This window comes from Labrus mixtus, chromosome 6 (assembly GCF_963584025.1).
Source record: "Labrus mixtus chromosome 6, fLabMix1.1, whole genome shotgun sequence".
In the NCBI taxonomy this organism is placed as follows: domain Eukaryota; kingdom Metazoa; phylum Chordata; class Actinopteri; order Labriformes; family Labridae; genus Labrus; species Labrus mixtus.
In genome coordinates, this window is record NC_083617.1 from 7104219 (window position 1) to 7119928 (window position 15710).

At 38.8% G+C, this 15710-nt stretch overlaps 2 protein-coding genes across 4 annotated transcripts in view; both read left to right on the forward strand.

The window, feature by feature from the left end:
* The window catches only part of abcc2 (ATP-binding cassette, sub-family C (CFTR/MRP), member 2), a 31324-nt gene extending 26289 nt beyond the window's left edge, over positions 1-5035 (forward strand). For all 3 annotated transcript variants that reach the window (XM_061039746.1, XM_061039748.1, XM_061039747.1), the window contains exons 29-32: positions 1926-2084; positions 2167-2333; positions 4036-4230; positions 4706-5035. In XM_061039746.1, coding sequence (XP_060895729.1) covers positions 1926-2084; positions 2167-2333; positions 4036-4230; positions 4706-4835 — 651 coding nt within the window. In that variant the 3' untranslated portion in view covers positions 4836-5035. The remainder of the gene's footprint in view (positions 1-1925; positions 2085-2166; positions 2334-4035; positions 4231-4705) is intronic.
* A 2931-nt stretch (positions 5036-7966) lies between these two features.
* Positions 7967-12769, forward strand: LOC132975288 (pyrokinin-1 receptor-like). Its single transcript, XM_061039749.1, is given in 7 exon segments — positions 7967-8131; positions 8245-8341; positions 9547-9752; positions 10309-10530; positions 10618-10795; positions 12049-12293; positions 12296-12769. Coding segments are annotated over 7 exon segments (1245 nt in total). The 5' UTR covers positions 7967-7981; the 3' UTR covers positions 12443-12769.
* Positions 12770-15710: the final 2941 nt, after the last annotated feature.

A 15710-nucleotide genomic window follows, 5' to 3' on the forward strand; every position in this document is an offset into this window, starting at 1 on the left:
AGACCCCTACAAGCTGAACATAGACCCCTACATGCTGCACATAAACCCCTACAAGCTGAACATAGACCCCTAAATGCTGAACATAGACCCCTACATGCTGAACATAAACCCCTACATGCTGAACATAGACCCCTACATGCTGAACATAGACCCCTACATGCTGAACATAAACCCCTACAAGCTGAACATAGACCCCTACATGCTGAACATAGACCCCTACAAGCTGAACATAAACCCCTACATGCTGAACATAAACCCCTACAAGCTGAACATAAACCCCTAAATGCTGAACATAAACCCCTACATGCTGAACATAAACCCCTAAATGCTGAACATAGACCCCTAAATGCTGAACATAGACCCCTACATGCTGAACATAGACCCCTGACCCCCTGAACATACGTAAACTACCTATATGCATCTTACTAGATCAACTGTCTTTAACCCAAAAGAAAAAGAAAAGTCATGACATTGAATAAACGTTTCTGTTTCATTATGCAGTTACTGTTAAATATTTAATAGCACTTGTCAGAAACACAAACCTTAGGGCGCCGGTGGCCTAGTGGTTAGTTCGCGCTACACATGTTCAGTAGGCACTCTCTCTTCTGCATGCTCTTTCTCCTCAACAAACACACAGTCATACACACACACAAGTGCTTACTGTATACATGTCTCTAGCTTCTTTACTTCCTGTATGGTCTGTTATCCATGGGTGAAGCTATTTTAGGGACACAATGGATTCACTTTCAAAATTACCACATAGAAAGGCACTTGTGGTTAGTTTATGTTCCCCATGTGCAGAGGCTATATATTCCTCAAAGCAAGAATCAAAATCCGACATGTGGCTCCTTTCCCTGCATTTCATTCTCCTCTCTCTCTCTCTCCCTGACTTCTGGCTCCCCAGCCACCGTCTTGTCCCTACAATTAGGGCATAGAAGCCCAAAAATAAATCTTTAAAAAAAAAAGAAACAGATACCTTAAAAATGTGTCGTAAAGCTGTAAAATCAAACGAAAGGTATCTATCCAATAAAATTAGAAATAGATACTGCAGGGTCTTCAAGCTCCTGTGAGGAACCTTTGGTGTGTGGCGGTGGACAAAGCGGTACATCCTAGCTCTTTACTGAGCTTGTCCTGTGCACGTGTAAGTCGTTATCACTCACTGATTATACTTGGTGTGGAAAATGTGAACAAAGGCTGTTCTGTTTCTGCAGCGTGCGTTTAATCTCCTCGTCGAAGTGATAACGTATTCAGGCATTAAAAATAACAAACAATATGTTACTAATGGACGTGTTTGCTTCCGTAGCTCATAGAGAGACATCCGTTTTAATTAAAGACTGTTTCATATCTAGATAGAAATTCCTCACAGGAGCTATAAACAAATCTTTTACTTTATTCTCCAGTGTTTGAAGAGACAAACCTAAGACAGAGAAAATGTACATCTTACTTTCCTTTCATTTGGTGCATATTATCAATCAATATTACCAATCTGGTCGTTTTTGTTTTTTTTCCTTTGCTGGACTCATCTCTGGAGTGCACTATATATAAATGAACAGTGTGTATGTTGTTCCTGAATCTGGAGCTTTTTATCCCTCAGGGTTTCACTGCACAAAAGGGAATTGTAGAAGTGTTTGCAACATGTAAAACAGATCCCTCAAGGGTTGTCTAGTTTCAATCACTTACTCGCTGTTGCACCTGAAAGCTACAGTTAGGCTCACTCTGCTGGTCCTGTAATCATTACGAGTGCACCATGAGTACAACAGCACGCAGTGTCTCATGGGAAAAAGAAACAGATTATTGCCTGGGAGTTCTTTTTGTGTTTGATATAATCATGCTGTGTTTAGATTGTCAGTGACTGTTGGTGTAACAAATATGTTAAGATGTGTCTAGTCTACCATTATGTTTGAATTGTCTCTCCCTGAATTCAGATTGGCATAGTCGGCCGCACAGGAGCTGGAAAATCAAGTCTGACTAACTGCCTGTTTAGAACAATTGAAGCCGCTGAAGGTCGTATCCTCATCGACGATATAGATATTTCCACAATAGGCCTGCATGATCTTCGCAACCGCCTCACTATCATACCACAGGTATACACATAAACACTCTGATTCACATTTCTTTCATGCTTTCATGACTATAACTAAGCCCTTGAACTCTGTGGGCATATAGGATCCGGTGTTGTTCTCCGGGACTCTGAGGATGAACCTGGATCCGTTCGACAGATTCAGTGATGACGACATCTGGAGAGTATTGGAGCTCTCCCATCTGAAGGAATACGTGGCAGGGCTGCAGGAAGGATTGCAGCATGAAGTCGCAGAGGGGGGAGAGAACCTCAGGTGGGCACTAGAAATAGAGGCTTCTCTTCTACATCACAAAAACATAATTAGTACCTGCCAGTGTGGTGGACCCAGCCAATTAAAAGCCCCTGGATTCCGTTTCCACAATAGCCTATTATAATTATTAAAGATCTTTTGTGGTGAATGGAAATGTTTATAAGGATTCGTTTCAACACTTATTTTACCATACCTTCATTGAAGTTTCTGTCAAATTCTCCGACGTTGGGTTTGAATATGTTGTGGAAGTTTGTTATGAAATTTATACCGCAATCAAAAGATAAGAAAAAGGCACAGCAGCTCTTCCGCTTATTACACTTAAAATTAGCGTTGTCCTCATGCCAAGAATTCATGGCTTTGTTTGATTGCCAACAGCCACTGGTGTTGAGTGTTGACTGTAGTAGTCTCTTTTCAGCTTGATGACTTTAAAGCAGGCAGTCGATTTTCTTTGATTGGTGAGGGGTGTTTGTGTGAGCAGCAGCTCTCTATGACAAAGCTCACTCCATATCCAAACCAAATGGTGACTAAGGGTGCCATGTTTAACCCTGTCAATCAAAACACCTTAAAAAACACTCAAAAGGGATTTTACTCACAGCCAAACTAAATGATCAAACAAAGACCAACTACAGACTGAATTAACAAAAAACAAGAAGACACCCCCAGACTGAGAGGCAACAAGGCAGACGTCCGCACTCCCAGAGCTACTTCTCTGAGAGATGAACTTTTAAGAGCCTCCGACCAGGTGACCCTCAGGTGGATTCACCTGCAGGACTCAGCTGTTACAAAATCTAACATTAAAGTATCTTAGATATATTTTATTCCTGCACATATATATTCTTATTATTTTTAGAAAGTAAAAACAACAGAGTGGCAATATTAAATCTGCTGAGCTTGATTTTAAAAGGACTAACAAAAAGATACGTGTCCTAAATCAGTAATTCAATTTTAGCAAATGGAAGTGTGCAACATCGAAATGAAATAACAAGTAAAAAAAAACGTGTTGCAGCACAGCACAAAAATCGTAATAGAAATGCTGTATACGTTTGCCTCTGACAAGGTAAATAGCCAATCATAGTTTAGGATTTGAGGTGGCACCTGGATTTGGCACATCAGGTTTCAAGGGGGACCAGGTCATCCCTGAACCCGCCCCTGTCTGGGCCACACATGCACCATTATAATTTATCCCCACTTAAGTCAGAGAAGCATGCAAAGTATTTATGAACACATCAGCGACAAAATGAAAATGAACACTCTCACATAGCAATCCTTTGATTCTGACTGAGCCAGCTCATGCATGTACATACTTATAAGTATCACTTAAGAATGCACCACACTGATTGTGTCTGCGCCACAGCTGTGCAAACGTGCCAGGCAGATTTCAATCAGAATGTATCCTGCAATCTACAGAGGCTAGAGAAACGGACTCAACAGATGGGTCTTGATGCTTACTGGGTCATATATGACAAGCCAACGTTTTATTATAAATATCATGCATGTTCTGGTAAATCATTTTCTGGTCAGTTTGTTGCACAGTTGCAGCCTAACGTATCAATATGCGTCAGCTTCACAGCTCAGCCTTTAGTGCTTTTTAGCATGTACTAGAGAAGCAAATTGGGAGTCATTTCCTACTCAATTTTTTCCAAAAGCACTCATTGGAATTTCTCTCTCTCTCTCTCTCTCTCTCTCTGTCTCTCTCTCTTCTCAGTGTTGGGCAGAGGCAGCTGTTGTGTCTTGCCCGAGCCCTGTTGAGGAAGTCTCGCATCTTGATTCTTGATGAGGCCACCGCAGCCGTTGACCTGGAGACGGACGACCTGATTCAGAATACCATCCGCAAAGAGTTTTCACACTGTACCGTGCTCACGATCGCCCATCGTCTGCACAGCATCATGGACAGCTCCAGGTGAGGTGGTGCCCCATGAAATGCTCTGATGAAGTGTCTCTGCCCTCATTTCACTCCTGTCAATGGCAATTTCATCTGCGTCTGAGTCTTTTTATGTTTTGTAGAAGGCTTGTTTGAACTACAGATAGCATGGTACAGACTTGCATTTTCACTCTCCCTACCAATTTTATATACAGTATATTTGTAGCTACACAACACAAAACACTAGATATTATTGAACAGACGGAATCTGCCATGTGAGCCCCAAGACAGTATTACCACCTACAATATGTGGTGTTTCTATAACAGAACAATCAAAACTCAATGATCAGTTTTTCATGATTTTTCCACATATATGTATACCACAGCATGCACACATAGAAATAAGAATAAAAAATATATATACATTCACAAAAGCTCCAGAGAAAAGATCAAGTTTTATCTGATGACACACTCTCCAGCTGGTTTTCATTTTTGCCTGTGCTCCTCTCCACAGGGTGATGGTGCTCGACGCTGGAAGAATAGTGGAATTTGATTCTCCGAGCAACCTTCTTGAGAAGAAGGGTCATTTCTTTGCTATGGCGAAAGATGCCGGGATAACACAAGATGGAATCACATCTCTCTGATTGCACTTGTGATTTTGATGATCGTCTATACATTTCTTTTCTTCCTTTCTTCTTGTTTTTTTCTGATTTGAAATTCTAGACTGTTCTTTGAAATAAAAATGTTTGTAATATTTGTATTTATAGAAAATGATGTAAAGAAATCGTATTCTCCATGTAAAGGATTTTTCTATTTGCACAATAAATATGCTTTCTCAAATGTTGCTCTATTGTTTTATATAAGGGAACAACTTATTAGTTATTCTACTTAATTAAATGTAAACAATGATGAATATTTGGTTGGTGCATCATTTAAAATATGTGTTTTATTGAAAATGGGGTTTAAGATAAGAATTTATCAGAGTCCCATCTCTTCATTGTCCAACAAAGGGACAATTTGTCTTAAGCAGGAGCACACAGATGACAACACTGGCGATACAAGGACAACATCAACGGTTAATGCTCAAAAGAAAATGGAAATTTCTGCTAAGTATTTCAAAATGCAAAGACAGAAAGCGAGAGCATAGTGTGCTTTATTTATTTTACTGGGTGAACAGGGTGTAATGAGAAAGAGGTCGATGAAAATATAAAGCTCTCATTAACAGCTGGTTGAGTATAACAAAGACGAACAGCTAACATTATTGAACAGAATACAAAAATAATAATAATTAATAATAATTTATACTTTATTGATCCTGCGAGGGGAAATTTGTTTTTTTTAACCTTCAAGTACAAGCACACCCATGTTCAATAGTGATTTTCAACACCTTATGTGTCTGTATTGCATTCAGAATAGTTAACTTAGGGGGAGTACTTGTTCTTTGCAGCATTAAAAGGTTGACTTGCCTGTTTAAGTATGACCAAAAACGTTTGTCTTATTAATGTGTAACATACACACAAAAAGAGGCATTTTTAATATTTGATCTGAGATTTTGTTTTTCCAAAGCTTTAAGTAATTTCATTTAGGTGCAGGGATCTGCAGTGCACACTAGGGGATGCATCTGCAGATCCCAGAGCATTTACTCGCCCAACAGTGTGAATTGTGTATATCACTGGAAAAAAAACGGTAAGTAAACTTTAACATGTTCAAAGTGGTGATGAATCTGTTTACCGGAGTGAAGTAGAACAGCTGGTGAGGTGGTGTGAGGACAACAACCTAATCCTCAATACATCTAAAACCAAAGAGCTCATAGTTGACTTTAGAAAGAAGGCAGCCCAACATCTCCCCCTCTCCATCAACGGCCAGTTTGTTGAGAGGGTCTACTCCTTCCGCTTCTTAGGTACCACCATACACCAGTCCATGGGACCTGAACATCAGTCTCATTGTAAGCAAAGCCCAGCCCATCAGAGACTCTACTTCCTCTGCTGAGGAAATTCAGGGTTATCCAGAAAGGTATGACTCATTTCTATCGAGCAGTCATAGAAAGCGTGCTGACCTTCTCTATCTTGTCCTGGTACAGCAACACGACCAGCCAGGATAAACAACAGCTAGAGAAAGTAGTGCGCAGAGCCTCCAAGATCATTGGCTGCAGTCTGCCTACCATAGCCTCACACTACAACACCAGAATCGTCAGGAAGGCTAGAAACATCACCACTGCATTGTACTGATAAGATGGATGACGATCTGAGAGAACTGAATGTGAATACAATTTTTAAGGACGCATATTGTATGTTCATAAATCTCTTTTCTGGTAAAGGCTAACTTTTCTTTGGTCTGATGGCGACCAGAAATGGGTTTCAATTTAAGTCTCTGTATGGTAGCAAGGGTCCCAAGCACCTTTGAATGTCCTAACTTCAGTGTAACATCTGTTGCAATCATACAGTATTAAACATGATCTACATGAAATGTCCAGAAAGACGGTCTTTGCACAAAAAGTCCTAATATATCCTGTAATATAGAAGTCCTAATTTATAATACCTCCTGTAAATAATTCTACACACACATTGCACATCTTACCTGAATGTAAGTTGTTTGTAACTGTGGATGCCTGTATGTGTGTGCACTTTAAGGTGAAGCTTTAATAATTTTGTTGTACCATTGTATAATGACAATAAAGGCTATTGAAATAGGGGGGAAGATCATTGTTTTAGCCTCAATAATTCTCTCATTTTCATGTGACTGTCAATCTGTCTTGCATGCTGGAAAAGCTGCATTGACCTGAAATTCTGTTAGCTGTGACCATCTGTATCTGAATGACAATCTGCAGGGGGGAGAGGAAGCAGGAGGAGCTGAGGGAGAGTCTGAAGAGAGAGAGGGAGTAAGAGCCAAGAGAGGGATGGAGGGAAACAGCCAAACAGGTGGTTTTCTGTGCTTGTGAAGAGAGGTGCTGGACTTCTTCGGTTTTCAGCTGTAAAAAACAGTAAGTCAAGCCATTATTGATTCTTTTCTTTCAAAAAGGTCAACTGTGAATGTGCACAGAGGGTTCTGAAATTATTTATTCAGTTTTTTTTAATAAGAGCTGTCAAATTCCAGTTTAATAAGAATGAATTGTTTAACCTGTAATCATAATTACACTGCATATGCATGCTGTGCCTCCTTGTTAGTGCATTTCCATTGTGTTTCCGATTGTTTTGATGATTTCCCTTTTCACAAGATCTGATCGGGAAAAAAGCAACAGGTTTCTGAGACAATATTTTCCCTATGGCTTACTGTCTGTGATTTGTGTGCTCAATATGTTGGGTTTCTTCTTCTCTTAAAATATCTGTTTGAATGGATTTGTACATGTTTAGACATGCTTACTGTGAGGTCAAGTTCAAATATTCATAATGATTACCAAAATTATGCTGAAAATATTTGTGTGAACATCAGTTCACTGTACTTGTACTTTTCTTTGAACTTATTAAACCTTGTGTCAAATATAAGACATTTCTGATATATAACAAAAAGGAAATAATAATTTGCAAAAAAAAAAAAAAAGAGTAACGTGAAGTATGCACACTGATAATAACACACTGGCAGCCCTCATTTAGAAAATTGTTCAATCAATGATGTCTGATCAAAACAGTTTTTGTTACCAAGAAACATAATTGGCATCACATTGATTACATTTTTTTCAATCTAAATGGAGGAACTTGGAAATGTAAATCATTATTTATTTTTTTTCCGGCTCATTCATGGAGTTTATAGACTACTTTTCTTTAATTTCCACTTATCATCCAGCTGTCTCAGCATGAATTTCTCCGAGCACATTCCATTCCTGTTCAGCTGTAATGTCAGCCCGAGCGAGACACCACAGCTTGACATCAGTGTCACCAAAAGCGAGCCACTGGCAATTGCCGTCCCCATGACTTTCTTCTACAGCATCATCTTCTTGTTTGGAGTATGTACCTTTTTATTTGCATGTTACATAAGGGCCAAATTGACCTTCTGAAATACAACATGAACTAGTTTCTGTGATTATAGGAGTATCATTTATTCCCTATTGCTCCACAGGTCATATTTAATGGTGTGAGCATACTGACCCTCCTCTTGGATGCTCATATGAGAGTCAGCGCTATCCGTTTTTATCTCCTCAGCCTCGTCATATCAGGTACATGCTATTAAAGTACTATTACAACTGTATATTGTAGTAGTATATTGTAGTAATATTTCATTTAATCCTACACTTTACATTTAGTTATATACTTCTTTTTTAGATAATTCCCTTGTGTGTGACTCTCAGACTTTTAACTGTACCTTTAGAACGATACAATACGATAGAATACGATATAAAAAAATACAATACAATATGATACAATACAATAAGATACGATACGATACAATACGATAGAATACGATATAAAAAAATACAATACAATATGATACAATACAATAAGATACGATACGATACAATACGATAGAATACGATATAAAAAAATACAATACAATATGATACAATACAATAAGATACGATACGATACAATACGATACGATACGATACGATACGATACGATACAATACAATACAATACGATACAATAAGATAAAATACGATAGAATACGATACGATACGATACAATCCGATAGAATACGATAGAATACAATACAATATGACACTTTACGACACGCTACGATACAATACGATATAATATGATACGATATGATACGATACTTTACGATACAATACAATACAATACAATCCGATAGAATACAATATAATACGACACGCTACGATACAATACGATACAATACAATATAATACGATACGATACGATACGATACGATACACTACTATACAATACGACACGATACAATACAATACGATACAGTACGACAGGATACGATACAATACGATAGAATAAAATACGATAGAATACAATACGATATGATACAATACAATACGACACACTACGATACAATACGATACGATACAATACGATACAATACGATACACTATGACACAATATGATACAATATGATACAATACGATAGAGTACGATAGAGTACGATAGAGTACGATAGAATACGATACGACACAATACGACACAATACGATACAATACGATACGATACAATACAATACAATACGATACAATACAATGCAATACACTGTATTGGTTTCTTTGGGAAATTTGTCTTGGCCACAAGTGCTGCACACATTCAGCTGCCTGTACAGTACAATCATTAATGGCGTATGATATCATGTCTTATCATATCTTGTTTTATCTGATTGAAATATTATCTAATCATATCGTAGCTTGTTTTATCAGTTTAATTTCTCTCTAATACAATCGCCTTTTTCTGCCTTTAAATTATAGACATTCTGCAGCTGCTGACCATCCCAGTCACTTTGTACCGGTACTACTGGGAGAGTTACCCATGGCGTCTGGGCCAAGTGGTGTGCAAGGTCTACTTCATGGTCCGCCAAGTGTACTGTGCCACCACAAGCTGGGTTATAATGATCTTCACCACCGAGCGCTATGCAGCCATATGCCACACCATGTGGTCTGTCTCCAGCTTGAAGGTCGAAAACTTACAAGAAAATATTACTCATGACAGTTGTCTACATGAACTGCAATTACTGATGATAGAGATTAAATAAAATGCAAAAAACACAAATAAAACAAGGCAGGAGGAATTCCTTATTAAATAATTTGTATATAGCGTATTTTTCTGTTAGGTTTACTGTATTTAAGATACATTTCAGAAGAGAGTGAATACAACAATGCAGAGAGGGTCATGTATCCCAGTACATGACATTTCTATGTTCAAAGTAGCACTGCAGACCTTTTTAAGAAGCCCATTTTTGGGGGAGAAACAACCTGCTTTAAACATTTTCACACAGAAAGAATGAGTAGAACGGGGTACTTTTACCCAGGAAATACTAATATAATAGAATTACATTTACAACAGAAGAGGATGGAAATGGTTATGCCATATATGCCATTTTCGCTAATTGCGTAAAAGAAGGAAGAAAATTGGAGGAAATACAATAAGTGTAGATTATATTAAGCAATTCATACAACTCTGCTGGTGAATTTAAATTGAATTTCCTCGCATTCCTCTGTTCTTTCCAACAGAAGTCTCGGCTGCCCTGTCTTCTGTCGGTATGGATCGTCTCTCTCGTATCAGCTGTGCCCTTTGCTCTGGTCTATGACCAGGCTTGGGCCTGCATCCTGGACTACACAGCCACTAAAAGAGAAGACGCCTTTCATGTCTCAACCATGTGTGAGATGACAGAGCCTTATCCTGCCCCAATCTACAAAGGAGCTTTACTCCTGAGGGCAGGGTTCTTCTTTCTGGTATGATAAGTGATATTCAAAAGCTTTTTTTTTAGCTCATCTTCAAAACAAAAAAAGCAGACACTCACTATGCCTCTACAACTACAGGTGCCACTGATCTCCATCTTTACACTCTATATGCTCATCCTGCTCTACCTAAAGAAGAACGGGCGTCAGAGGAGGAACATGGGTCTGACTCGGACAGATCCAGAAGGAAGACGAGAAGTCCAGTGCCATCAAAATGGAAAGCTACTTTTAAATGAAAAGAGAGCACTGAAACTTATGGGTGAGCCATTAAATTTTAAAGTAAACAACTAAATTAAATTAAAAAAAAAAAAAAAAAAAGATTGTTGCATTGCAAATCTCCAAGGGTCTTTGATTTATCGCAGGCAAATGAAGTAAAGGTAGAAGTTTCCCATCAATCTAAAAAGTGAGACTGAATAACATGTCAAAAATATTTCTCAAAGCTGGTGATGCAGAGAGCTTAGTGACTGTACTGTCATTAGCTAACAAGACAAATTTGTTGCTATGACGCCTAGTCCTGACTCAGGAATTGCTGCAAAAATGTAAATGACTTTATCAGTTTGTATTCCAATAGAAAAGGGTGATTTAGAGTGCATGCTTGTATGCTACTGCAGCATCCTCCATTTTCTCATTTCCTGCAGATGTCAGCATTGTCAGCACAGTTGGCAATGGTTAATTGCGCAATTTTCCAAGTTCAAAGTTTACAATTTCACTTTGCCTCTGCAAGTTAATCCAGTTCATCATTGAATTGTGCAGAATTCCCCTGGAATAAATAATTGCCACTATGACAGGGCCCTGCATTAGCAGGATTATTATGAAATGTCAATCAAACTGATATGATGTGAAATAAAAAAGAAAAGAAAATGAAAACTGACGTTAATGTAGATCGTATTCATAATAACATTTTGGATGTCAATGGTAGATGTCAGATCACATGTAGCACTTGTAAGATAACTTATTCTTAGGCCTCATGGATTTAATAATAATGGCTCCCACATCATTATCCCTCGGTCTAATTTGGTCCGTCTCTACAAAGAAAACCGTTGAACATTAGCAAGACATTACTTGAGTTCTGGATTTGACTTTGTTTCTGAAGATGCAAATAATCGGCGACTTTGTGCGATGAAAAATGCTAAAGTGTCCAAAAATGCAGTTCCTCAAGTGTCCACTTGAGGCTAGCTCCAAAAGCAAAGTCAAAATCCCCATTTTTACAGCAGAATCCAAAAAATGTTCATCTTTTACAAAAAAATGGCTTCGGTCTGTAGTCATTAACTTCTTATTCTTATTCTGGCTGATTTGAATGACAGGTGAGTGTTAGCAGCAGATGGCTAAAAACCCGGCAACTCTTGGGTTTCCAAACTCCACTCAGAAACTAATGGGTGAAATCACTGAACTTACGTCCATGTTTTTTTACACTCGATGGTTGCGGTCCAAAACATGCTTCCAATATTGAGCAAAGGTTTCTTGGGGGTTTCCAATAAGTTTCTAGTATATTAACTATGTTTTGTTTTCCAGGAGCTGTTGTGGTGGCCTTTTTTGTTTGCAACTTCCCGGACATCGCCTCGTCACTGATGCAGGTCTACGTGGTGGTTTGGTCCGACACCGTTCTTACTGTCTACACTGTGCTGAAGACGTACTTGTCCCTTCCACTGTGGTACATCAACGGGGCTCTGGACCCGTTGCTGTTCTGTATTTCCTCCCACACGTTTCGCAGGGCGTGCTGGAGGACTCTGCGTAGGCTCAGGCCTCAGTGCTACTATGGGAGTATGGGAGCATCGCTTCGTTACGGCAGAGGAGTTCTTGTGAACATGCGAGCTCGACAGCCAGACAGAAGATTGAAGAAAAAGAGAGAAGACGGACAAAGAGAGAAATAGAGTCACCCACAAATAAGATCAAAGGGACCGAGTAAGCCATGAAAACACCTCAAAAACAAGCTGCAACTACAGGCACTCTCAATTTGACATTTTGGTCTTTTAAAAATGTAAAAGACTGTCTGGTTATGTATCAGCCTAGAAAAGGAATATATCACTAAAAATGTACGCCCTTTACTGGGGGGGGGGGGGGGGTGCCTTTATTTGGACAGGAGAGGTGAATATGGAAATGAGGGGAAGAGAGTGGGCGTCTGATCCAACCTTCACAACAGGGCCCTAAGTCTCTATTTAGACTTTTTTCCTCTGTCGCCCCCCGGTGGTGGAACGGACTACCAAACTCCATTTGATCTGCAGAGTGCCTTTAAGAAAAAGCTAAAGACCCAGTTCTTTCATGAACACCTACACACTTGGTGATGATGATGATGATGATGATGATAGTCAGGATGGTATTGATGCTGATAAGAACTCTCAAGAACAGATTTCAATGTTGTATATTTGCTTTAATTATAAAAAAAAAAATGCTCTGCCTCTGTGCCCTGACTGTCAGCACTTTGTCTGTTCGATCAGACTTAAAGCTCGTTCGTTTCCTCCTCTCTAGATCATTGCTTGTGTTGTACTTCCTCTCTGATGTTCATCTCTTTGTAAAATATCGTCTGCTAAAAGAATAGTAGAATTACTATTGTTGCTTGAAATAAGAGTTTTGTCTTTTGAATTGTATACTATTGTGGAAGTTAAAAAGGAGACATTTTTTTATTATAAGTGTGAAGATGTTATAGCGGGAGATGTGGTGGTGGACATTATGTTGAGCATGAAATACATGGTGTTCAACTGTATTGTTAGTGCGACTGTTCAAGTGAATCACCCAATCATTTTCAATCAAGCGAACAGAAAGTGGGACCAAAATAGTCAATTACTGAAGTCAGTTACTGACACTTTCATTAGCCTGCCTGTAACATCCCTCTAACTAAAGAAAATGAGACACTCATCTCTAAGGATAGCTCATTTTACTGTTAGTTTGGGCGGGGGATGGCTACCTTTTATGTATATGGCAGCAAATATATATACATAAATGATCTGTCAATAATCTAGATTTGCTATGAGTGAGTTTTGAAGGGGAGTAGAAAAGTGTTGCCAAGAAGACAAAGACCTGTGGACAACATAGCTGAGAGAGCTCCAATTAGCTGAGATTCATAACATAGTCACCCAGGGAGCAGAGCCTGAAATCCATCTATATAATGACATCTACCTGCACCGCCTCACACGGCAGCTGTCTCTGCTTTATTGTCACCTCAGGGGGAACAAACTCACTGTGGTCAGAAAATTACTAAATAAATAAGCTGTTTCTGATTGGTTCGTGTCTTTTATTCTATACTGGCAATTTAAATAGGATTTCCTGAAAAATAATTGGTAGTGTGCAAAACAAATGATTTCTAATGACTGATGCTGCTGATGACAGGATGTTTAATTAGGTGGTTGCTAGGTGACATTTAGTATCACTGAACAGGAACCATAATCCCTTTGTGTAAATACAACAGCATGAACCAACCTCCACTCTGTGACCAACACACAGATGGAGAGAGAGAAATTTAAATGAAGTTTAAAGAAGGGACTTGTAGCTTGGACCTGAAAGCTTATTTTAAAATCTATGATCTAGTGTATTGTGGTTTGATTGAAACCTTCTGAAAGCTGTCTATTTTAACCCCACTCCTTTGTTTTTTAATGACAGTTAAAATAAAAAATAAAAAAAACAAGTCAGAGAATTCTGGTACATGTAGCCTACACCAGTGGTTCTCAAACTTTCTAGACTGCGTACCACCTCCGAAAATATTTAGCTCTCCAAGTACCACCATTATGGTAGACGTTAAAATACACTGTAGGCCTATTTCAACACACATTTCATGCAAGAGGCAAATTAATTCATAAAAAGAATATTATTTATTATTGACTGCTGGCAGTCTTAGGTCTACTAAGGGCTAGCGCTAGAACTTGCACACACAAAAGTGCAGAACAATAAAAATGACAACTTTATACCAACAAGCTGTTTGGAAATATTTAGTCTCCAGTGTTTCCCACACAAACACGATACCTGGGCCCAAGTATATTTCCGACCTGTTCTCATTTAATTTTTCATTTATTCATAAAATTGCTGCGTGCCTGAGCGAGAGAGAGCGCGTGAGAGTGCAGGCGCGCGCTCTGCAGGCTCGGTGCAAACAGAGCCGCTGTATTATAAGTCTCTGCGTTAGCAAAACTGCCTTTTAAAAAAGACATCAAAAGAGAGCAGAATCACATCAGCTTCAGAGCTACAGAGAGAGAGAGAGAGAGGGAGGGGGAGCAATAAGGTCCGCTGTCCGTACATGCATCAAAACTGAAGCTTCCCCTGGCTCCATTTTAAAAATGTTAATGTACAGCTGCTTGCTGCCGATTGTGTGCTGAACTCCAATAAACAACAGAATATCTGTTAATGTAGGCCTAAATTAACAGAATATCTGTTAATGTAGGCCTACATTACCAGAATATCTGTTAATGTAGGCCTAAATTACCAGAATATCTGTTAATGTAGGCCTAAATTAACAGAATATCTGTTAATGTAGGCCTACATTACCAGAATATCTGTTAATGTAGGCCTACAGCTGCTTGCTGTTGTTTCAGTACTGAACTATAATGATATATCGAGTGGAACTTTTCAGAACGCAAGGTGTACTCCTGTTGTTGTTTATGTCTGTGCGCGCGCGTAAATTGAGCAGATTAAAGTTGTTTGTTGCAAAAACTAGATTAATTTAGAGGGGAAAACACATTTGATATAAATACAACCCAACAGATACAAGCTAGAGTACGACAAACATTTTTTTATTGTTTTGTGCTGAACAGGTTTTTTATATTGTGGAGATTTCTTTGTGTACCACCACAGGGAGCCCGCGTACACCATAGTTTGAGAACCACTGGCCTACACAACAGGAGAAGCCTTCATATTTTTGGCAACCTCCCTTCAGTGGCTCCCAGTTACTCCTCGTGTAACTCACTGAAAATGCAGTTTCATATTTTCATATTTTGCTTGATAATTGTTTTTACGTCTTGTTTGTCAAGTTAAATTAATATGATTTCCAGGCGTGTGTCAGTTAATTCATATTTGGTAATATATGTTTTATACGTTTTATTGATTCTTATTCAATGTCTGTAGAGGAAACAAATGTTTTACCTACCCTTTAAGAATAAGGCACTGTCCCTTTAAGAGATAACAGTGGCTCCCAAATTAAGGTCACGAGCTACGAGTGGGGCCTCGGGATGCCGTCTATAAAAGACAATACA